This window comes from Schistocerca gregaria, chromosome X (genome assembly GCF_023897955.1).
Source record: "Schistocerca gregaria isolate iqSchGreg1 chromosome X, iqSchGreg1.2, whole genome shotgun sequence".
In the NCBI taxonomy this organism is placed as follows: domain Eukaryota; kingdom Metazoa; phylum Arthropoda; class Insecta; order Orthoptera; family Acrididae; genus Schistocerca; species Schistocerca gregaria.
The window spans coordinates 629,770,023-629,789,673 of record NC_064931.1 but is presented as its reverse complement, the minus strand read 5'-3'; the positions used below and the strand labels follow the sequence as shown (position 1 = coordinate 629,789,673).

At 37.2% G+C, this 19,651-nt stretch overlaps 1 protein-coding gene across 4 annotated transcripts in view; it reads left to right on the top strand.

Annotated features, from left to right (window-relative positions):
- Positions 1-268: 268 nt before the first annotated feature.
- The window catches only part of LOC126297787 (membrane-associated protein Hem), a 185,696-nt gene continuing 166,313 nt past the window's right edge, over positions 269-19,651 (top strand). Inside the window, exons 1-2 of one of the 4 annotated variants that reach the window (XM_049988983.1) lie at positions 269-537; positions 5,333-5,455. In XM_049988983.1, the coding sequence (XP_049844940.1) occupies positions 433-537; positions 5,333-5,455 (228 nt within the window). In that variant the 5' untranslated portion in view covers positions 269-432. The remainder of the gene's footprint in view (positions 538-5,332; positions 5,456-19,651) is intronic. The other 3 variants (XM_049988985.1, XM_049988984.1, XM_049988986.1) reach the window with 3 other exon arrangements.

Sequence of the window (19,651 nt, the reverse complement as noted above, 5' to 3'; positions counted from 1 at the left end):
GCTGGGAACGGGGCCGAGGCGCCCTCGGTTGTGAACATAAATGGAATCATATTACATACCTATAATATTACTTTGGAAATTAATTACTGAGTTCGTTTGATAGTTGTGAAAACTGACCTTATCAATACATTTATCTCCGCTCTAGAATACATGAAAATTTTCGCTAGAAACCAGGCAATACGTTCTGAAATGAAAGTAATATGATAATTGGGATGCTGTAGTCGTGATACCTTCGCCGCGCTGATGTATATACTTTGCTTTCTTAGCTATGGCAATAAAAACATCTCTGGTGAGCTTGGGCGTGTGTTCAGTTGACAGTATGAGGGTAATGTTTTGGTTGTTGTGAAAGTGAGGGGGGCGTGTTTATTTATCATAATGGTGTTGAGGAACGTTTGAAATCAAAGTAAACACGTAACACAAATAAACAAGAAGATGGCGAGGCCACCTGTCCCTAGTCAGCAAAAATTAGCTGAAAAATTGACAATATTATTGGATAGAGGAGTTGGTATGCTGACAAGGATTTACAACATAAAAAAGGTGAAAATATAATTTTAATAAGTGTCTTTAACTCAAGTGGGTAATACGAATCTGTTGTTGCTAATAGTTCTCTACTTCATGGTGTGCAAATCTTTTGACTGTGAAATTTTGTGCGTAGACAGTATGGATTTATTTGTTTGTTTACACGCCTTAGCGGTTGAACACCGTCAATAGTTTTTCAGTAGTAGCAACTGTACATTTTGGAATTATTAGATTTCCATGGACATGTTCATCAAGGATAAGAATGTGGAATGACTCATTGTCATGTCATAGATAGGCCTCGTGGAAATGGCGAAGAATGCTAAAGTAAACTAAAGCGAAATACTACCGCGAACGGCCAAAGTGAAAGTCCCTTCTTTCGGAACTTATACACAACTATTCACAAATTTCCATGTATGTCAGTGCTCCCAAGGTCTGTGCAATACGAACATTTCCATGCAGGACTTGGTATTTCGTTTACATGAAGTTCACAGTCGTGCTGTATTTATATGTGAAAAATTTTACGATTCTTTTCGATATATAACGAAACGTTAATGGTGAAAAAAAAAAGTATTTTTGTTCCTTCTTGGTTTTAAATCAGTGATGTCACACAACAGTAACAGTAATGGCTCTGACCACTATGGGACTTAACATCTGAGGTCATCTGTCCCCTAGAACTTAGAACTACTTAAAATTAACTAACCTAATGACGACACACACATCTATGTCAGAGGCAGGATTCGAACCTGCGACCATAGCGGTCGTGTGGTTCCAGACTAAAGCGCCTAGAACCGCTAGGTCACTGCGGCCGGCATAACAGTAATCTCAACTGTGTTATTTGATGGCACTGGAATTAGTAAATTGCTATATTTTGTACTTCTTCTTCTTTGAGTTTAACTTGTTTAATGGGTAGTACAAAAGAAACACTTCCAAAATATACCACGCTTTTCACTGCTGTTGGTAAAAGTGTGCCTTGTCTACAGTTCTTTGATCTTAGTGCTTTTCTGTGAATGCTTAGTCTTGTCTGCCTTTCAGTTCCAAACCCTGCTTAATTCTTTTTACAATTGTTTTTTCTTCTGGCTGTGTTGCGAGGATTTTGTAACACACCGTTCAGCGACGAAGTATCACTTATGAATAGACCTACATTATGTACCACCCGTAATGCAGTAATTACTATGCACTCTGCATAGATAGGAAGTGTATTGTAAGTGTGCATGGGGATCAAAGCACAGAACCTCCCTTTAAAGTCACTCTAGCCTGTGGATAGCATTAGCGGCCATTACAGCTTAAACTACTTCTACATCTACATCTACATCCGTACTCCGCAAGCCACCTGACGGTGTGTGGCGGAGGGTACCCTGAGTACCTCTATCGGTTCTCCCTTCTATTCCAGTCTCGTATTGTACGTGGAAAGAAGGATTGTCGGTATGCTTCTGTGTGGGCTCTAATCTCTCTGATTTTATCCTCATGGTCTCTTCGCGAGATATACGTAGGAGGGAGCAATATACTTCAGTAGATGCAGTAGCCATTTGGCTCATCACTGTGATTTGATTTATTTATTAATCCAGGAATCATCTCTCCATGATACAGGATTTATCATCATAATAGAATGAAAATAAGTAGCTCAAAATGTAGGGCTACATAAACACAGAATATACCGTTGTCTATACTTTGTCTTTCATAGTTGAAAGTTGCTAACTTAGCCCATGATCTTCTTAACAGTCTGTCTTCATCTTTCCCAGTCTTCTACACCTTGAAGTAGCTGGTCCCATGTTTGGTTTGCCTTCTCCTTTGTCTGGTCCACCCAGCATCTCGATGGTCTTTCACAATGTATAAATATGCATTTATGAGGACAAGGCAGATGGTTAGTCATAGGTTTGATGAAAGAACCATCCCAGCATTGGTCTGAAATGATTCAAGAAAACCTAGATCAGAATGGTAGGACAGAGTTAACTCAATCCTTCCAAGTATGAGTTCAGTGTCTTAACAACTACACTATGCTACTTCTGAATTGGTAGCTATGGGTAATTCTTCAGTACATGTGGTACTTGGCCTGAGTCTTTGCTTGTATACAAACGTAAAATTTCTCTCACTCTCTTGGTTGACTTTAATTCTATGTTTGCTGTATCATTTTTACACAGCATGATTTGATTTATTGTTGCCTATATTTTATACCTTCTTGTTTTACCATTTCGTTACTACTGTTGTTCTTCATACTTACCACATTGTATATGTTTTTATGTAGTATTTTATTTTAGCTCTCTGACAACCTGTTACAAACCATATCTGTTTGTGAGCTATCAACTCCAAAGCATTTCATTTCACACTTTCCCCTCCCTATTCACACTTACATTGCCTTTACATTAAATCCAAATGGTTTTTGCAATATCATCCTCCTCCTCCTCCTGTCTTTCTGTGTAGGGAAACATTGTGTGATACACTGCAACAACTGCTTCATATCCGAAGTTAATTGTTCGCAAAAATAGACGCTTAGTTACTGAGAATAACAAATGAACTGTTTACTTTGGAACAGAAGTGTGTTTAGTATTTTTAAATTTGTTTCTACAGTTGAAAAATTGTTTTCAAACTGAGTGATGGATACAAAAAATGCATGCTTTTCACAAAGCACGTAATTGGTTGAAACTGGAGAGTATGATTATTATAAATGATTGCACCAAGTATGCTAATTATGGAGAGAGAGAGAGAAACATCAAGGATTCAAGTTGACTACGGTTCAGAGCCCTATTCAGCCATCCAGGTTGAGGTTTTCCTAAATCGATTAAAACAAATGCTGTAATTGTTCCTCTGAAGAGGAGTATGTGACAGATTTCCTTCACAATCCTCCTCCAATTCAAGCCTTGGTACTTTCAACAATTACCATGGTGTCAATAGGGCATTAAGCTCTAATTTTCCTTTCCTTAGCACCAGGAGGCCACTAAGTTTAGCATCCACAAACTGACAAATAGATCACCATCACCTGTGTCACATATCCTCATTCGGTGTTTTACCTCTGTGGTGACTGGCTTTTAATCCTTGCAATATCAAGGGTGGGGGGGGGGGGGGGGAGAGTATTTTAGGGCCCACCTTTTGAAAATATAGTCAGTTGCTTTACATTTTAAAATTCTGAAGAAAAGAAAATTGTTGTTTTTAATGGTTTCTTCTACCAGATTCCATGTACATTTTGTAGCTTTTAGTTAAACTTAACACAAAAATATAAGTCTCAGTAGTAGGTGCTATTTCCCCAGTTGATGTCTAATTCAGCACCTCCAGGTTCAGGACCTTACTTACACACCAGTACTGCTTTAAAAAGTATGTTTTTAATATAATTCAACAACAGTTAATAAATTTTGCTTTTTTTTTTTCTTTAGGGTGGGTACAAAGTAACCCCCCCACCCTCCAAACACACATTATGGAAAATGCCTTGGTATTGCTAGGGTTACACTGGAGCACGGGGGGAAAAAAAAATATTATCGTGAATAATACACCACAACAGGCATCTGAACTGGACAGCACAAACACAGAACCCTTGCCTCTGGAAACCAGTATTATGCCAAGCAAGAAAATTCAGTTCTGTAAATTGATCCCAAAAATCTACCTTCTACATTTACTGAGTCTGGTAGTTAGTTTTGTTCATTCACAAGGAAGAGAAAAAATACAGAATTGGCAGAGGTACTATTTAGAGGCCGATTAAAAGAACAAGACAGAAATAGCTTCGTATCTCACATTCTGGTTTAAAAATGAAGGTAATGACTGTAGTGTTGATAGTTGCAGTTCTTTAAATTTAATATGTGTACATTCGTCATTGCTCTTTTCTTATATGCATCACGACAGTTGTGGTTAAGTAAGGCTGTAGTGCATTGTCAACATCATCAACTGTTTTGGATTTACACTCATTCCTGAGCAGATTTTTGTGTATGCTAGTTTCCCATAGTCTGATTTCTGTTTAAATTTGTCATAAATAATTTTTTTCCATATACCCATTTGTGTAAAGTAATTTTTGGTACATGCTGTACTTGTATGATTGGAATGGACTGTCCTATTAGACAACGATTTTCACGAACATATCCACCATCTTAGGCAACAGTTCCTGTCTTGAGTAGTCGTATTTTAGAACCTGACATCACGTAACAAATGTGCCAATGCTATTTTCCTTATGTATAGCTGAATATGAAGGTGAATTCTTACTTATGGTGATATAATTACCTGTAGTGTTGGCTCAAGGTCTGTGTTACACACAAGTCTGAGAATCTGCAAAATCAACAATTGTGATCTCTTGAAAACAACTATGCTTCTAGCTATGGCATGTATTTAATGCATATTGGATTTCAATGAGCATTTTATGTCTGTCAGTTTGATAACACCATAGCTCAAAGAAGACAGGTGGTAATAGTAGGTTCAATGTTTCCTTGAACTCATTGTAGATGTCTTGACATGCTTAGTGTGTGCTATCACCTTAACATGAATTCTGCTTGCTCTGGAGGGTAGAGATTTCAAATTTATCCAATGTCTCTTCAAATGGTGTCAAAACAAAACAAACTGCAAATCTCCATCAATTTGAATAAAGGTGTTTTTGTATTTGTGTTGTCAGATTATCCCCTACCTTTGCTGAGAAAACATAAGTAATTATCTTTATTAATGTGCACTGACTAAAAAAAAAAAAAAAAAAAAAAAAAAAAAAAAGTAAAAATCCAAAACATAGTTTGACATTAATTTTGAAGTTGGTTTGCTGCATATGAAATAATATATAGGTAAAAGGAAATCATAGTATAAAAATATTCTTAGTGTTATTGATGAAAATGCTCTTCTCATTTTCCAGGCCTGTGGTGATGCTAAGTCAAAACCAGGATTTCTGTCAGATAAAACTTTAGAATCATCTATAAAATATATTGTTAGAAGATTCCCGAACATTGACATCAAAGGAGTAAGTTCAAGTCAATCTGTAAGTTTTCATTTTTGTTTTTATATTTCTTTTGGCACTAGTCCAGTTATGTATTATATAAATAAGCATAAAGTTTAACCATAAATACCCTTGGCCCACTCCTTGAAGTTTATGCATGCGGAAAACAATTTTGAGCGTTATAACCTAACCAAGAATACTAACTTCAAATTACTTGCTAGAAAGCAGAGCTAAAGAAAGAAGGCAAAAATCAGCTTCGAAACTGAAAGCTAATTTCTTCATGTGTAGGGCCATCATTTTGGAGTATGTGACATATCATTAAAATACAGTGAGGTCATTTCATTGTTATGTTTGGTACAGATCAGAGACATTAAAGCCTTAGTACCTCTATGTAATTATCAAGTTCATAAATAATAAATCTCACAATTTTATAATATCGAGCAGCTCTCCTCTCCCATAAGGTCTTCAAAAAATTGCTATTAAAATTAAATAGTTAAAAAAATAATAAAGGAATGTCAAGGTCGGGACTTACAGAAAAACAAATCAAAGTTAAGTTAAATAAAAGGTGAGAGCTCTGTGGATTGTTAATAGTTTTGAAATGGCTTGTGTGTAAATAAAGATTACAACTCAGTAGCTGAAACATACTCTTTATATGTAAAATATTTTGATATAATATTTGTTGTGATTGGGACAGTACAGTGTTACGGTTGGGACCACAATGATATCTGAATATGTAAATACTGTTAGTTTTCTGTTGAACTAAAAACAATAATATATACAAAGATAATTAATACCATAAATGAAGTTGAACATTTTCTCTCAAATAAAACATTTTCAAATATAAACACAAGATGATTAAACAAAACAAGTTATTTAAATTAAAAGTGCGTTCTGTTGTTTGCGTAACCACTTCAGACTCAGGCTCAAAAGATTCATCTATTGGATGTTGCCAATTCCACCTTTTCCCACTATGTTGCATGTATAACAGATGACACTCCTATCCGGTTTGTCCTAGTGCAAATGCATAATAATTTAATCCTTTTGAATGTTTTTAGTTGTATGGAGATGAACAAGCACAAACTCTCCAGGTTTTATATTCTGTGTGATAATATTGACCTCTTTAAGTCAGGCGTGCACTACACGCCGGAAGCGGCTACGAGGGTAGCGGAGTACGTGTGGAGTGCACATGGGGTTTTTTTAGGTTAGAGAATTCCCTCCCTAGGCCCGACAAGACGCCTCCTGATGCGGCAAGGCAGGAGTAGGCAAAATGCAACAAGGAATAACAATATTAATGTGCTTATAGTAAACTGCAGGAGCGTCTATAGAAAGGTCCCAGAACTGCTCTCATTAATAAACGGTCACAACGCCCATATAGTGCTAGGAACAGAAAGTTGGCTGAAACCAGACGTAAACAGTAATGAAATCCTAAACTCGGATTGGAATGTATACCACAGAGATAGGCTGGACAGTGAAGGGGGAGGCGTGTTTATAGCGATAAGAAGTGCAATAGTATCGAAGGAAATTGACGGAGATTCGAATTGTGAAATGATTTGGGTGAAGGTCACGGTTAAAGCAGGCTCAGACATGGTAATTGGATGTCTCTATAGGCCCCCGTGCTCAGCAGCTGTTGTGGCTCAGCACCTGAAGAATAATTTGGAAAATATTTCGAGTAGATTTCCCCACCATGTTATAGTTCTGGGTGGAGATTTTAATTTGCCGGATATAGACTGGGAGACTCAAACGTTCATAACAGGTGGCAGGGACAAAGAATCCAGTGAAATATTTTTAAGTGCTTTATCTGAAAACTACCTTGAGCAGTTAAACAGAAAACCGACTCGTGGCGATAACATATTAGACCTTCTGGTGACAAACAGACCCGAACTATTTGAATCAGTTAATGCAGAACAGGGAATCAGCGATCATAAAGCGGTTACTGCATCGATGATTTCAGCCGTAAATAGAAATATTAAAAAAGGTAGGAAGATTTTTCTGTTTAGCAAAAGTGACAAAAAGCAGATTTCAGAGTACTTGGTGGCTCAACACAAAAGTTTTGTCTCAAGTACAGACAGTGTTGAGGATCAGTGGACAAAGTTCAAAACCATGGTACAATATGCATTAGATGAGTATGTGCCAAGCAAGATCGTAAGAGATGGGAAAGAGCCACCGTGGTACAACAACCGAGTTAGAAAACTGCTGCGGAAGCAAAGGGAACTTCACAGCAAACATAAACATAGCCAAAGCCTTGCAGACAAACAAAAATTACGCGAAGCGAAATGCAGTGTGAGGAGGGCTATGCGAGAGGCTTTCAATGAATTCGAAAGTAAAGTTCTATGTACTGACTTGGCAGAAAATCCTAAGAAATTTTGGTCCTATGTCAAAGCGGTAGGTGGATCAAAACAAAATGTCCAGACACTCTGTGACCAAAATGGTACTGAAACAGAGGATGACAGACTAAAGGCCGAATTACTAAATGTCTTCTTCCAAAGCTGTTTCACAGAGGAAGACTGCACTGTGCTTCCTTCTCTAGATTGTTGCACAGTTGACAAAATGGTAGATATCGAAGTAGACGACAGAGGGATAGAGAAACAATTAAAATCACTCAAAAGAGGAAAGGCCGCTGGTCCTGATGGAATACCAGTTCGATTTTACACAGAGTACGCGAAGGAACTTGCCCCCCTTCTTGCAGCGGTGTACCGTAGGTCTCTAGAAGAGCGAAGCGTTCCAAAGGATTGGAAAAGGACACAGGTCATCCCCGTTTTCAAGAAGGGACGTCGAACAGATGTGCAGAACTATAGACCTATATCTCTAATGTCGATCAGTTGTAGAATTTTGGAACACGTATTATGTTCGAGTATAATGTCTTTTCTGGAGACTAGAAATCTACTCTGTAGGAATTAGCATGGGTTTCGAAAAAGACGGTCATGTGAAACCCAGCTCGCGCTATTCGTCCACGAGACTCAGAGGGCCTTAGACACGGGTTCACAGGTAGATTCCGTGTTTCTTGACTTCCGCAAGGCGTTTGACACAGTTCCCCACAGTCGTTTAATGAACAAAGTAAGAGCATATGGACTATCAGATCAATTGTATCATTGGATTGAGGAGTTCCTAGATAACAGAACGGAGCATGTCATTCTCAATGGAGAGAAGTCTTCCAAAGTAAGAGTGATTTCAGGTGTGCCGCAGGGTAGTGTCATAGGACCGTTGCTATTCACAATATACATAAATGACCTGGTGGATGACATCGGAAGTTCACTGAGGCTTTTTGCAGATGATGCTGTGGTGTATCGAGAGGTTGCAACAATGGAAAATTGTACTGAAATGCAGGAGGATCTGCAGCGAATTGACGCATGGTGCATGGAATGGCAATTGAATCTCAATGTAGACAAGTGTAATGTGATGCGAATACATAGAAATATAGGTCCCTTATCATTTAGCTACAAAATAGCAGGTCAGCAACTGGAAGCAGTTAATTCCATAAATTATCTGGGAGTACTCATTAGGAGTGATTTAAAATGGAATGATCATATAAAGTTGATCGTCGGTAAAGCAGATGTCAGACTGAGATTCATTGGAAGAATCCTAAGGAAATGCAATCCGACAACAAAGGAAGTAGGTTACAGTACGCTTGTTCGCCCAATGCTTGAATACTGCTCAGCAGTGTGGGATCCGCACCAGGTAGGGTTGATAGAAGAGATAGAGAAGATCCAACGGAGAGCAGCGCGCTTCGTTACAGGATCATTTAGTAATTGCGAAAGCGTTACGGAGATGATAGATAAACTCCAGTGGAAGACTCTGCAGGAGAGACGCTCAGTAGCTCGGTACGGGCTTTTGTTAAAGTTTCGAGAACATACCTTCACCGAAGAGTCAAGCAGTATATTGCTCCCTCCTACGTATATCTCGCGAAGAGACCATGAGGATAAAATCAGAGAGATTAGAGCCCACACAGAAGCATACCGACAATCCTTCTTTCCACGTACAATACGAGACTGGAATAGAAGGGAGAACCGATAGAGGTACTCAGGGTACCCTCCGCCACACACCGTCAGGTGGCTTGCGGAGTATGGATGTAGATGTAGATGTAATTTCATCATTGAATAGTGTTGATTTTCTGATCTTTTCACTAAAATTTGAGTCACTGATCTGACTTACTCTTAAACAACCCTTCTCGCTATTGAATTTAATACAATGTGCTCTCTGAAAATGTGGAATTGATAAAATCTTTTCTCTAGTTCTTCCTTACAATATCTCATAGCATCGTTCTATATCATGGTCACTTCTGTACTATCAAGCACTTCCAGAATACGCTTGGAAAAACTTTGAAGGGGGTTGACAATAAATTTTCAACATTTTTCAGCGAACCAGATACTGCTTAACTTTTCCTCCCATACCATCAACAGCCCCTTTCCCATGGCTGGACGCAAAGAAGTTCCATTCTCCTGAGGTGCTAAAATCTTCTTCAAAAAGTAACAAATTGGATAGACTAAATGTGTTCTTATACTGAGCAGCTGCACCATCGGAAAAAATTTTTCACTTTTTCAGGGCACGGATACTTTTTTTTCTTTAAGGAAGAAACAATTACACATAGATATACCCAAGCTGCTACTTTATCATGTTCCAAATCATCAGATGTAGAAGCATAATTTCTTATGCTGTTGTTTGAAAGCCAAGCAAGTGCCGTGAAAACTGTAAGTTTGTTGTGAATCCAGTGAGCAGTCTGGATCTCATCTTGAGAACGCGATGAAAAATTTGGCCAGGTATCCACTAAGAAAATTTAGACTTCGGAAACTTTATGATTAATAATGGTTTTATAATAAAACTTTTAATTATATTGTGTTACAATCAGGACAAAACAAATTGTGCAATAGGAAAATTGAGTAAGAAAACTGTTTTACCTTTAAAATTAATATCCAAACACTTTTTTCCCCCTTCCTAATAATGCCAGCAATAGAATAGAAGGGAAAAAAATCATCTGATCTCTAAACAGTTTAAGCTTAAAATAAAAGACATCAACTGTGCAAGTTTGCCATTTCTAGAGCAATCAAAAATATTCCTTGTTTCAAACTAAATTTCTCAAATTTTGTAAACAAAAACAAACAAACAAAAAACTGATTACAGGCATAAATAATACCATGCTTTAGCTTTAATTTGATGTATAACATGTACTGTTTCTGTAAAATTTATAAGGTGGTCTGTGAGGCTCACTTTTTTATGGAGTGGCTGTGTGCTTTCTTTCACATTTCCCCCCAGATAGACATGTTTGCTTATTACTATAGAATAGCTTTCCTTTACTAGTGCATGAGAACTAAATTCTTATTCTGCTGTTACTGCATTGTGGTTGTCTTCTTTGTGCACTAGTTGTACCCTACTGCTTTAATTCTCTGCTTTATGTTGTATCATGCATTCACACCCAGTTGGCGTAAGACTACAAGGCATGAACGAAGCATCTAATTTAATTATTATGTCTTTTTAATATGTCTTTTACACAAGATTTTGTAAAGATACCTATCCATAAAATCATGGAGGTCAAGAAGTGTTTTTATAAAATGTTAATGTGTTTTATGACAACCAGCTCTTAATAGTTTTGTGGCCATGGTACTGTTCCTTAAAATGATAGCTAATGATCTGGTAGAGGGTAGAACTAAGCTTCAAGATTATTGACTGAAGTTACAGTTGGAAAATCATTGTTTATCAAAACAATCTTTTATAAAACAATAAAAGTAAATGTAATGTGCATAGTCTGACATTACTGTATGGATTATATTATATGAATTATTAAAACATTTTGATATTAAAGCATGAGTGATATAGGAGGATGGACTGTATCCTTTATTATTCAGTTGTCTTGGAGAAAGTGGTATGAGATTGGAGAAAAAGAATGGAAGAAGAGGGAATGAATAAGGTGAAAAAGTATGAGGAAATAGAGAGAATCTTGAAATTGACTGCTTAGCTTTAGCTGATGATTTCACAGTCTTAGCAGAGGACCTACAGTATGCAAAGAAGCAGAAAAACTGAATTACAAATTTTGTTTGACAAACTGTATACATGACCAATGCTAAAAGTACACAAAATATACGAAGACAAATTATGGAAAAATGAAGGAAGTCTCAGAGTTTAAATACTTGGGAGAAGTAACTCAGCTAAATGCTATGGACAAAGAATCCAGAAAAATAGTAATGGTCTTCAATTTTAAAATGAACAAATATAATATAAAAAAAGCTTATGGATTAATACAAAATTAAAGCATGTGTTATGATTAAAATTGCATGTGTTTGTGACTCAGAATACCTCACAGTATACACAGTCAGACATTTGAATACTTTGAAGAAGAAATAAAGAAGAATAAATTGAAAAATTTGAGGTCCAAAGTATGAAAATGGGATGTGGAACTTGAGAAGCAACAGATTGGTGCATGAAAAAACTGAGAATATGGTAGATACAATGAGAAAGTGAAGGATGCATGTTATGGATACTTAAAAAGAATGGCTGACAATAGGCTGACAAAAAAGTATTCAAATTTATTGGCAAAACTCAAATTTCATGGTTTATAGAAGTGAAGAAATACCTACAGAAGTTGGGAATAACAAACAGACATAGAGAACAGACATGAATTAAGGGAAAAGGTCCAAAAAATGAAGGATGTCCCAAAGAAAATACAAAAGAGGAGCGACATTGACAGAAGCAAGAAGACAACAACAGAAAGTAATAACAAAGTAATGTTGTGAAGCAGACAAAAGGAAATAAATCATCTGTTTTATGTGGTCCTGAGTTCCAAATTCAAATAATAATAGCAATAATAATAATAAATTGCACCTAACTGTTAATGTGAAGACTAGAATTCCAGGAATAAGTGTTCCATTTTAGTGCCTGATTAAACACTCCAGGTTATGTACGCTTTACTAAGTGTAATTTAAATTGGAGGGCTATTTCCCACCCAGCCTAATGAAAATACTTGACTTGAAAGTTTTTCCAGCTAATTAATGAACATTATCTGCCTGTTTTTTGGGACCCACAAGTTTGTTCTCTCCCACCTTCCAGATGTTGGCGAGTAACATAAGATATTTTTAGAATTGTGCACATTTCTTTAACTGTAAACCACTGTCCAGTGGTTTATCTGATAAAAAATAGAGGGGTGGAGGAATGGGAAAAATTGTTTCAGTATGGTGGGGTGGGGGAAAGACGTGTAGAAGGAGAGGGGGTAGGGAAGTGTTGAAAAATGGTAGAAGAGGGGGGGGGGGGGAGGCAAGACTTGTGATAGATGACAGGAAGAAAATAAGCATTTTCTATGAAGTATAGGAAACACAACAATATTGCTACTATTTTCTTATCATTGTTCACTTTTGTGATCATGAGCACATGGCAGATGATTAGTCACTTAACGTGCTTATCTGCCTAGTCTACAATGTATGTGTATACCTTGCATAAAGCATGAACTTCAGAAGAGTAATACATAAAAGTAAATTATTTTTAAGTACATTTTATAATGAAATAATTATAAAGTCACATACTCTACACAGTAGATGCTTTTTCATTATTCTTTCTGTTTAACGTTGTTGACTCAGTCCACTGCATCACTAATGTAAACATTCTGCCTCATATAATGTGAAAGCATTACAATGGCTGTTTTGTTAAAATGCTCTCAAATATGTATCCTCCAGATAGCTAAATAAAACCTTCATGGCTATAATCTGTATGGCGGGAGGAAACCCATGACACTTAAAAGTGCTGTTGCAAGCTTTCGTGTGTGAGATGCAAACAACTGCTGCCTAACACTGCAGCAACACCAAGGTGTTGCCATATAATTGTAAACAAAACTGTGTTATGTGATTGATAGTGGCAGACACGCAGCCTGCCAAATCCATTTTAACTGTCAGGGATCTTATCTTGTCATATGGACTGTAGGAACAGTTTAGTATATTATCAGTGTTAAGTAGAACCATAGGCAACATTTGATGCACTATAAAGGGAAATTTCACGAGAGGTATTATGTCCTCAGGTTCCCAAACTGCTTTGAGTGGTGTTCTTATCTTTCAGCGAAAGACCTTAGGATTAGAACCTTTTTATACATACACATAGTAGCTGATTTTTGTACCACATGTAATTCATAAAAGACATAGAAATGAGATAAATTATGTTGCTAATGAATGCCTCACCCAACTTTGGACAAAGGGGTATAATTTATAGATATAGGCTCTGTTTGCTTATAAGAAGAATAATACACAACAGGAATTCTGCAGCCAGTCAGGTGTGTATTGTGATGTGGTCTAGAGCAGAATGGTATGTGCTGCTCAAAAAATGATTTCATGAATTGTACTCATATCAGTATTGGAAGTATGACTAAGAAGATGAGATTCAAGTGACATAAATATATTAAATTTGTCATGCCTTTCAAGCACACTGATACATTGTTAATAACATCAATGGAATTCTTAATTTGTGTGGCCATGGTAACATTAGCTGCTGCATAAATTGTTTATTAACACAGGTACCATGTAAATAAGCAAGAACTAGTATATCACATATGAGAAACTGGATCTGGTAAATGATGATGACTATGCAAAGAACTACTGAAACACTTGTAATCTAAGAACAAACAACAAGCAGTCAAAAACAACCCAGCAAGACAGACAATAAAGTCTACTTGCACGGAAATTTTTTTGAACGGCCAATAGAACCGAGTATAGGCTGCCATTGGCCAGAGGGAAGTAAGGGGAAGAACTGTTTCTCTACTCCCCACTTAACGCTTAAGAGAAATTCTTTTGATCTGGCAACTACAGTTTATCTTAATCTACGTTAAAATGTAACCAGCCATCCTTAGGAGTATTGTAAAGGGTGCCTTGTACATTTGACAGCAAAAAACTTGTGGACCGCTGTAGACAAAATGGCAGAAAATTTAGACCATTTGGTACTAGCAGCAGAAAAACTGGACTAAGGTATGATATCAGGCAGAGACAACATGTTGTTGATTCGGAAAATGAATGATAGCCAACATCCCCTCTATAATCATCTATGCCCTGTGTGCTAAGGATTGCTTATTTGACTGATTGACAGAGTGTAACTCACATCTTCTGATGGCTACGAGACAGATTATGTACAGTTTTTCATGTAAAACTTGGCTGCCACAGAAACTAAGTCCGAGTCACTCACTTGTAGTGTCAATGAAACTACCTAACCCTCAAAGTAAGTACCAAGTGCATGAACTGGCAACAATAGACGAAGTGTTTTTTCCCACTTGAGCTGTTATAATATGCTGGTCTTGTGGTAAATATTGTGCACTGAAGATGACAAGTCGCAGGTTCCTGTTCACTCTTTCCATTATTTAGACTATGGAGTACCATACCGAAAGTAGTGAGAAAACTGATAGTGGAGAAGTTTTATTAAGAGTTCCATATTGATCTTCAATCTGGCTACACGTAGCTCTGTCACTGTAAAGGTAAAAAGCTGATCTCCACCAAGACTGGAACCTAGATGTAATGCAGGCTTCGCTTTAAAGAAAAACATCGTTACTACAGAGCTAGTGAACAACTGTGTTATTCATCTTTCCCTCATTGTCATAGTTATGTCCAAGACGGACAATTCACATTCTAAGAGATGAGATTAGAAGTATTGTCTTCGAGGCAAAAGCTTCATGGACTCAGAATCATAATTTTGATAACTCGGTGTCACACCTTAAGTGAGAATTGCTCAGAGTATTTAATGGAAATGACAATAAAATGTCAAGTGAATTTAGCATGATAATTCTGTGTCATCCAGGAAGTGTCATGACACTCACAGAGTTGCCAAACATATGCTGCAATGTTGCCAATGATAGTAGAGGCAGAGGCGGCCGCAGTGGCTGAGCGGTTCTAGGTGCTTCAATCCGGAACTGCGCGACTGCTACGGTCACAGGTTCGAATCCTGCCTCGGGCATGGATGTGTGTGATGTCCTTAGGTTAGTTAGGTTTAAGTATTTCTAAGTTCTAGGGGACTGATGACTTCTGATGTTAAGTCCCGTAGTGCTCAGAACCATGTGAACCATTTGAACTAGAGGCAGGAAGGATGTTTCCGCAACCGATTTGTTTCCTGAGCAGGCTTGGAACTGAAGAGCACTGCTTAGGTCCCTGAGACGCATCTGCTGCGTTGACTGAAGGTTGAAATACCAAAAATATAAACAGTGACTCTTAATCCCATTTCTGTAACTAGGCATAGGCTAGAGCGTAGTTACCAACAATACTCAGATGCACCAACTAAATGCTGAAAATTGTACACCAGTAGCTGCCACAATTATTTTTATTTTCATTTTTTACATGTTCTATAATGGGAAAGGCTCATTCACCTGACACAATTCATTTTTGTGGTACATCTGCAGTAGTTAGTGTAAACATTATATGCAAGTAACATATCTTTTCATCATTATAGACCTAATATGAGTTTTACTTAAGAATGCTGTCATTAGTACCATACCCAAAATAGTGGAACACAACATCCACAAGAAATTCATTCATAAGATACAAATAACATAAAGCCTTTAACCAATAAAATGTGAACTGTGCAAACAAACAGTGAGCAAGATTGAAAAAGCCTACTGAAAAGGCATAAAGAAATGAAAGTAAGAAATGTAAACAGGAACACAATATGCTGTGAATAAAGTTTTCAATATGTCATTTTTAACTAAAACTGTCATACAGTTACAATAATCACAAGACACATATTAGTGGTTAGTGAGCGTATTGCTAATATGGCCCAAATCATCATCAAAAAACTTTCAGAAGCAATTAATTTTGTTTCACTGCTGAAATATTTACTTTATTCTTGTCCAGTATCATCGAAATCTGTTGCTCCACCATTATTTTGATTTATTAATATGTTTTTCAAGTTTGTCCATGGTGATGTCGGCTGTGAAATCACTAGTTTCCATGTCTACCTGTTGGTCTGGTTTTGCTCTATTTGTATGACTCTAAATTTTTCAGTTAAATACGATTATGAGCAATAATATCTGAAGAAAAGTAAATGTGCTCAAAAGCTATGTGCTGCCTTTTTGATTGGTTTGGGACATGTCAAACACCTCAAGGGTTGGAATTTAGCTACCAGTGGTAAGCAATATCTTTACTGTGTCTACAGAAAGGTGAATAATTAGCACATGATTGGTCTGTGTTGTGTAAGAGGTACAGAAATGTAGATGCTCTTCACACACTGCTGGGAAATTCTTTCACTGACAGAAATTAAGTGTGGGTTATAATCTGGCTCACAGTGACTGAATGTACAGACTTTTTGCAGTTTGGCATAATGAGTTAATACCATCTGGATAGGCTCTACACATTCCAGCAATTAATTTTGTTTCACTGCTGAAATATTTACTTTATTCTTGTCCAGTATCATCGAAATCTGTTGCTCCACCATTATTTTGATTTATTAATATGTTTTTCAAGTTTGTCCATGGTGATGTCAGCTGTGAAATCATTTCTCTCCCCCCCCCCCTCCCCCCCCCCCCACTCCCCCCTCCCGTTATACCATTCCATTCTGTACAATTCCATTCATATTCCCTAATTTTGCTGTAAGGTGCTGGGCAGAAATACCACTCCAATGTGCAACTTTTTCTTCATTGTTATTGTGAACCTATCAACCAGTGAATTAAGAACAAGCTTTACCTGCTGCGAAGTTTTCCATTGAAGATGTTCCCCATGCTCAATTAGTTGAACATCTTATTGCTATTTTGGTTTTCCTCTGTCATAAGCATACTGCAAATTGAGTAGCTCTTTGATCACGCCCTACTTTTATGCATAAAGAATCTGGAGGGATGATTTTGTAATTATTAGGGATAGAAGTTACTTTCCATTCTTGTAATTATTATAGACTGAATGACAGTTCTACTTTAGAAGGGCAGATTAAAGACTCTACTGTCAGCGTATTGTGTACCTTTTTTTAATTCCCCCCCCCCCCTCACTCTCCCGTTATACCTTTGCAGTAGGCTTTCTCAGTCGTGCACATTGTTTCTTTTCACAGTTCACACCTTGTTGGTTTAAGGCTTTATATTATTTGTAGCTAACAAATTTATCTGTGAATGTTTGTGTTTTGCAGTCAGTGCTGTGTTGTTATTTTTCATTTGTTTTCGTCTGTTTTGGGTGCAGTGCTAATGACAGCATTCTTGAGAAAAACCTGTGTTACGTCTATAATGATCAAAAGATTGTTACCTAAACAAAATGTTTACCTTTAAACTACTACAGATGCTTCAAACAGTGAATTGTGTCCAGCACATAAGCTTTTATATTTACAGTACACATAAAGAAGGAAAACAGAAACAATTTTGACAGGTATTGATGTATGATTTTAGGCTTGCAGTCTGTGCATTTGAATGCTAACAGTAACTAGGCTCTAGCAGTTAAGCCTAGTTACAGAAATGGGAGTAAAAGTCATTGTCTTATACGCTTCGTATTTTGGGCCTCAGTCAACTCAGTGGTTATGTCTTAGAAACACAAGCTGTGCTCCTCACTTCCGAGCCAGCTCAGGAAACGCATTGGCTGTGGAAATGTATTCTTCTTGCCACTAGTACAATTAACAACATTATGGAATGTGTCTGGCATTCTTCAATCATAAAGTTACTTCCTGGAATAGCACAGAATTATTGTGCTAAATTCACTTGGTATTTTGTTGTAATTTTCATTAAACAATTTGAGTGATGTTATCAAAATTACGATTTTGAGTCCAGGAAGGTTGTTCTACATGGAAGATACAATTAATCTCGTCTGCTACATTGTGAATTATCTATCTTAGCCATGACTGTGATGATGAGAGAGTAGTAAATACAGTGGTTGCTCACTAGCTCAGTGGTAATGTGGCCACCATCAGATCCAAAGTCTGCATTAGGTCTCTATTCCAGTCTGGCCGGAGCACTGGTATATTATGTTTTTTTTTTCCCCTTCTCTGTAACTGAACTGCAAACAGCCAGTAGAAAATTTTCAAGGCAATCTTAAGAAAACCTCCACATTGCAGTTGTCTCATAACCCTGGTTCAGTACCCCATAGATCTAAAGTTTAAATACTTATGAAATTTTTGCACTATGCACTTGTAAATACCAGCAGTTTTTGTTTCAGCTAACTAATTTTTAATTTTTTAAATACACGATTTGATTTCTTACTCAGAGGCACTGAATAATTTGTTAAATATAAAGATGACTTAATTTTGTCTGTAGCAGACTAGAGCCTCATTGGGGAGGCAATTAACAAGATTTTCAGACAATCACCCAGTCCTGAACCCCACAACTTGTGAAGAGCATGTAAATTATGTCCCTAAATTTAATCTAATGTTTTGTTTTATGAATATCATTCTTTGTTTTACAGAGAGATGTAAAAGAAATGCTTAACACTGACACTGAAATTAGTGATAGACAAATGAACTCAAACTTCCTGGCAGATTAAAACTGTGTGCCGGACTGAGACTTGAACTTGGGTCCTTTGTCTTTCGCGGTCAAGTGCTCTGCTATCTAAGCTACCCTTTGCCTTATGCAAACAAGTGCTCTGCTATCTAAGTTACCCAAACATGGCGCACAACCCATCCTCACAGCTTCGCCCAAGGGCGAGTAAGAAAAGCCTGTCTGTCCAATCTCCTGTTGCAGAAGATGAAACTGAGATGGAACTTATTTGTTTGAATTTGGTTTGCGGCAAGGTCTTTGTCTCTTTGCATATTTAGTGAATGATAATAGTAATGATAAAACCCAGTGAATGAATGTTTGGTCTAATTGTCAAATACCCATATTGAGAATATGAACCATTGTCACACATGTTTTTGCAACATTGAATTCTTAAACAAAAGAAAAAAGAATCCTGTGTACTGGAAATAGCCACAATAGACATATATGTAATGTGTGTGAGGCTGTTGTTGGTTTAGCCTGAGTACCATGTGTTCATGGGGTCTGGAGGTCAAATCTAGGAGTAGGCCCTGCGTATACTGAGATTCTTACTTTCATGTGAAGTTATATTTAATCCACAGTTAGTGATATGAAGGCAATTTCCATTTCCACCGTAACCCTTCAGGTGAATTTGTTTAGCCTTTGGCAGTAAACGTTATTGCTGCTTAATGACTGTTGTGTGAATCTTGAATACTTAAAAATGCATAAACTTGCAAGAAATGTGACAATGTATGTGGTAAATCACTTTGTCTGCCCACCACACGTGTCGGCTTATTCTGATGTGACTGCAGATAGCCAAGCAATAGAGAACAGGCTGCACAATCAAAGAAAATTGCTTTAAACATCTTCAATAGGTG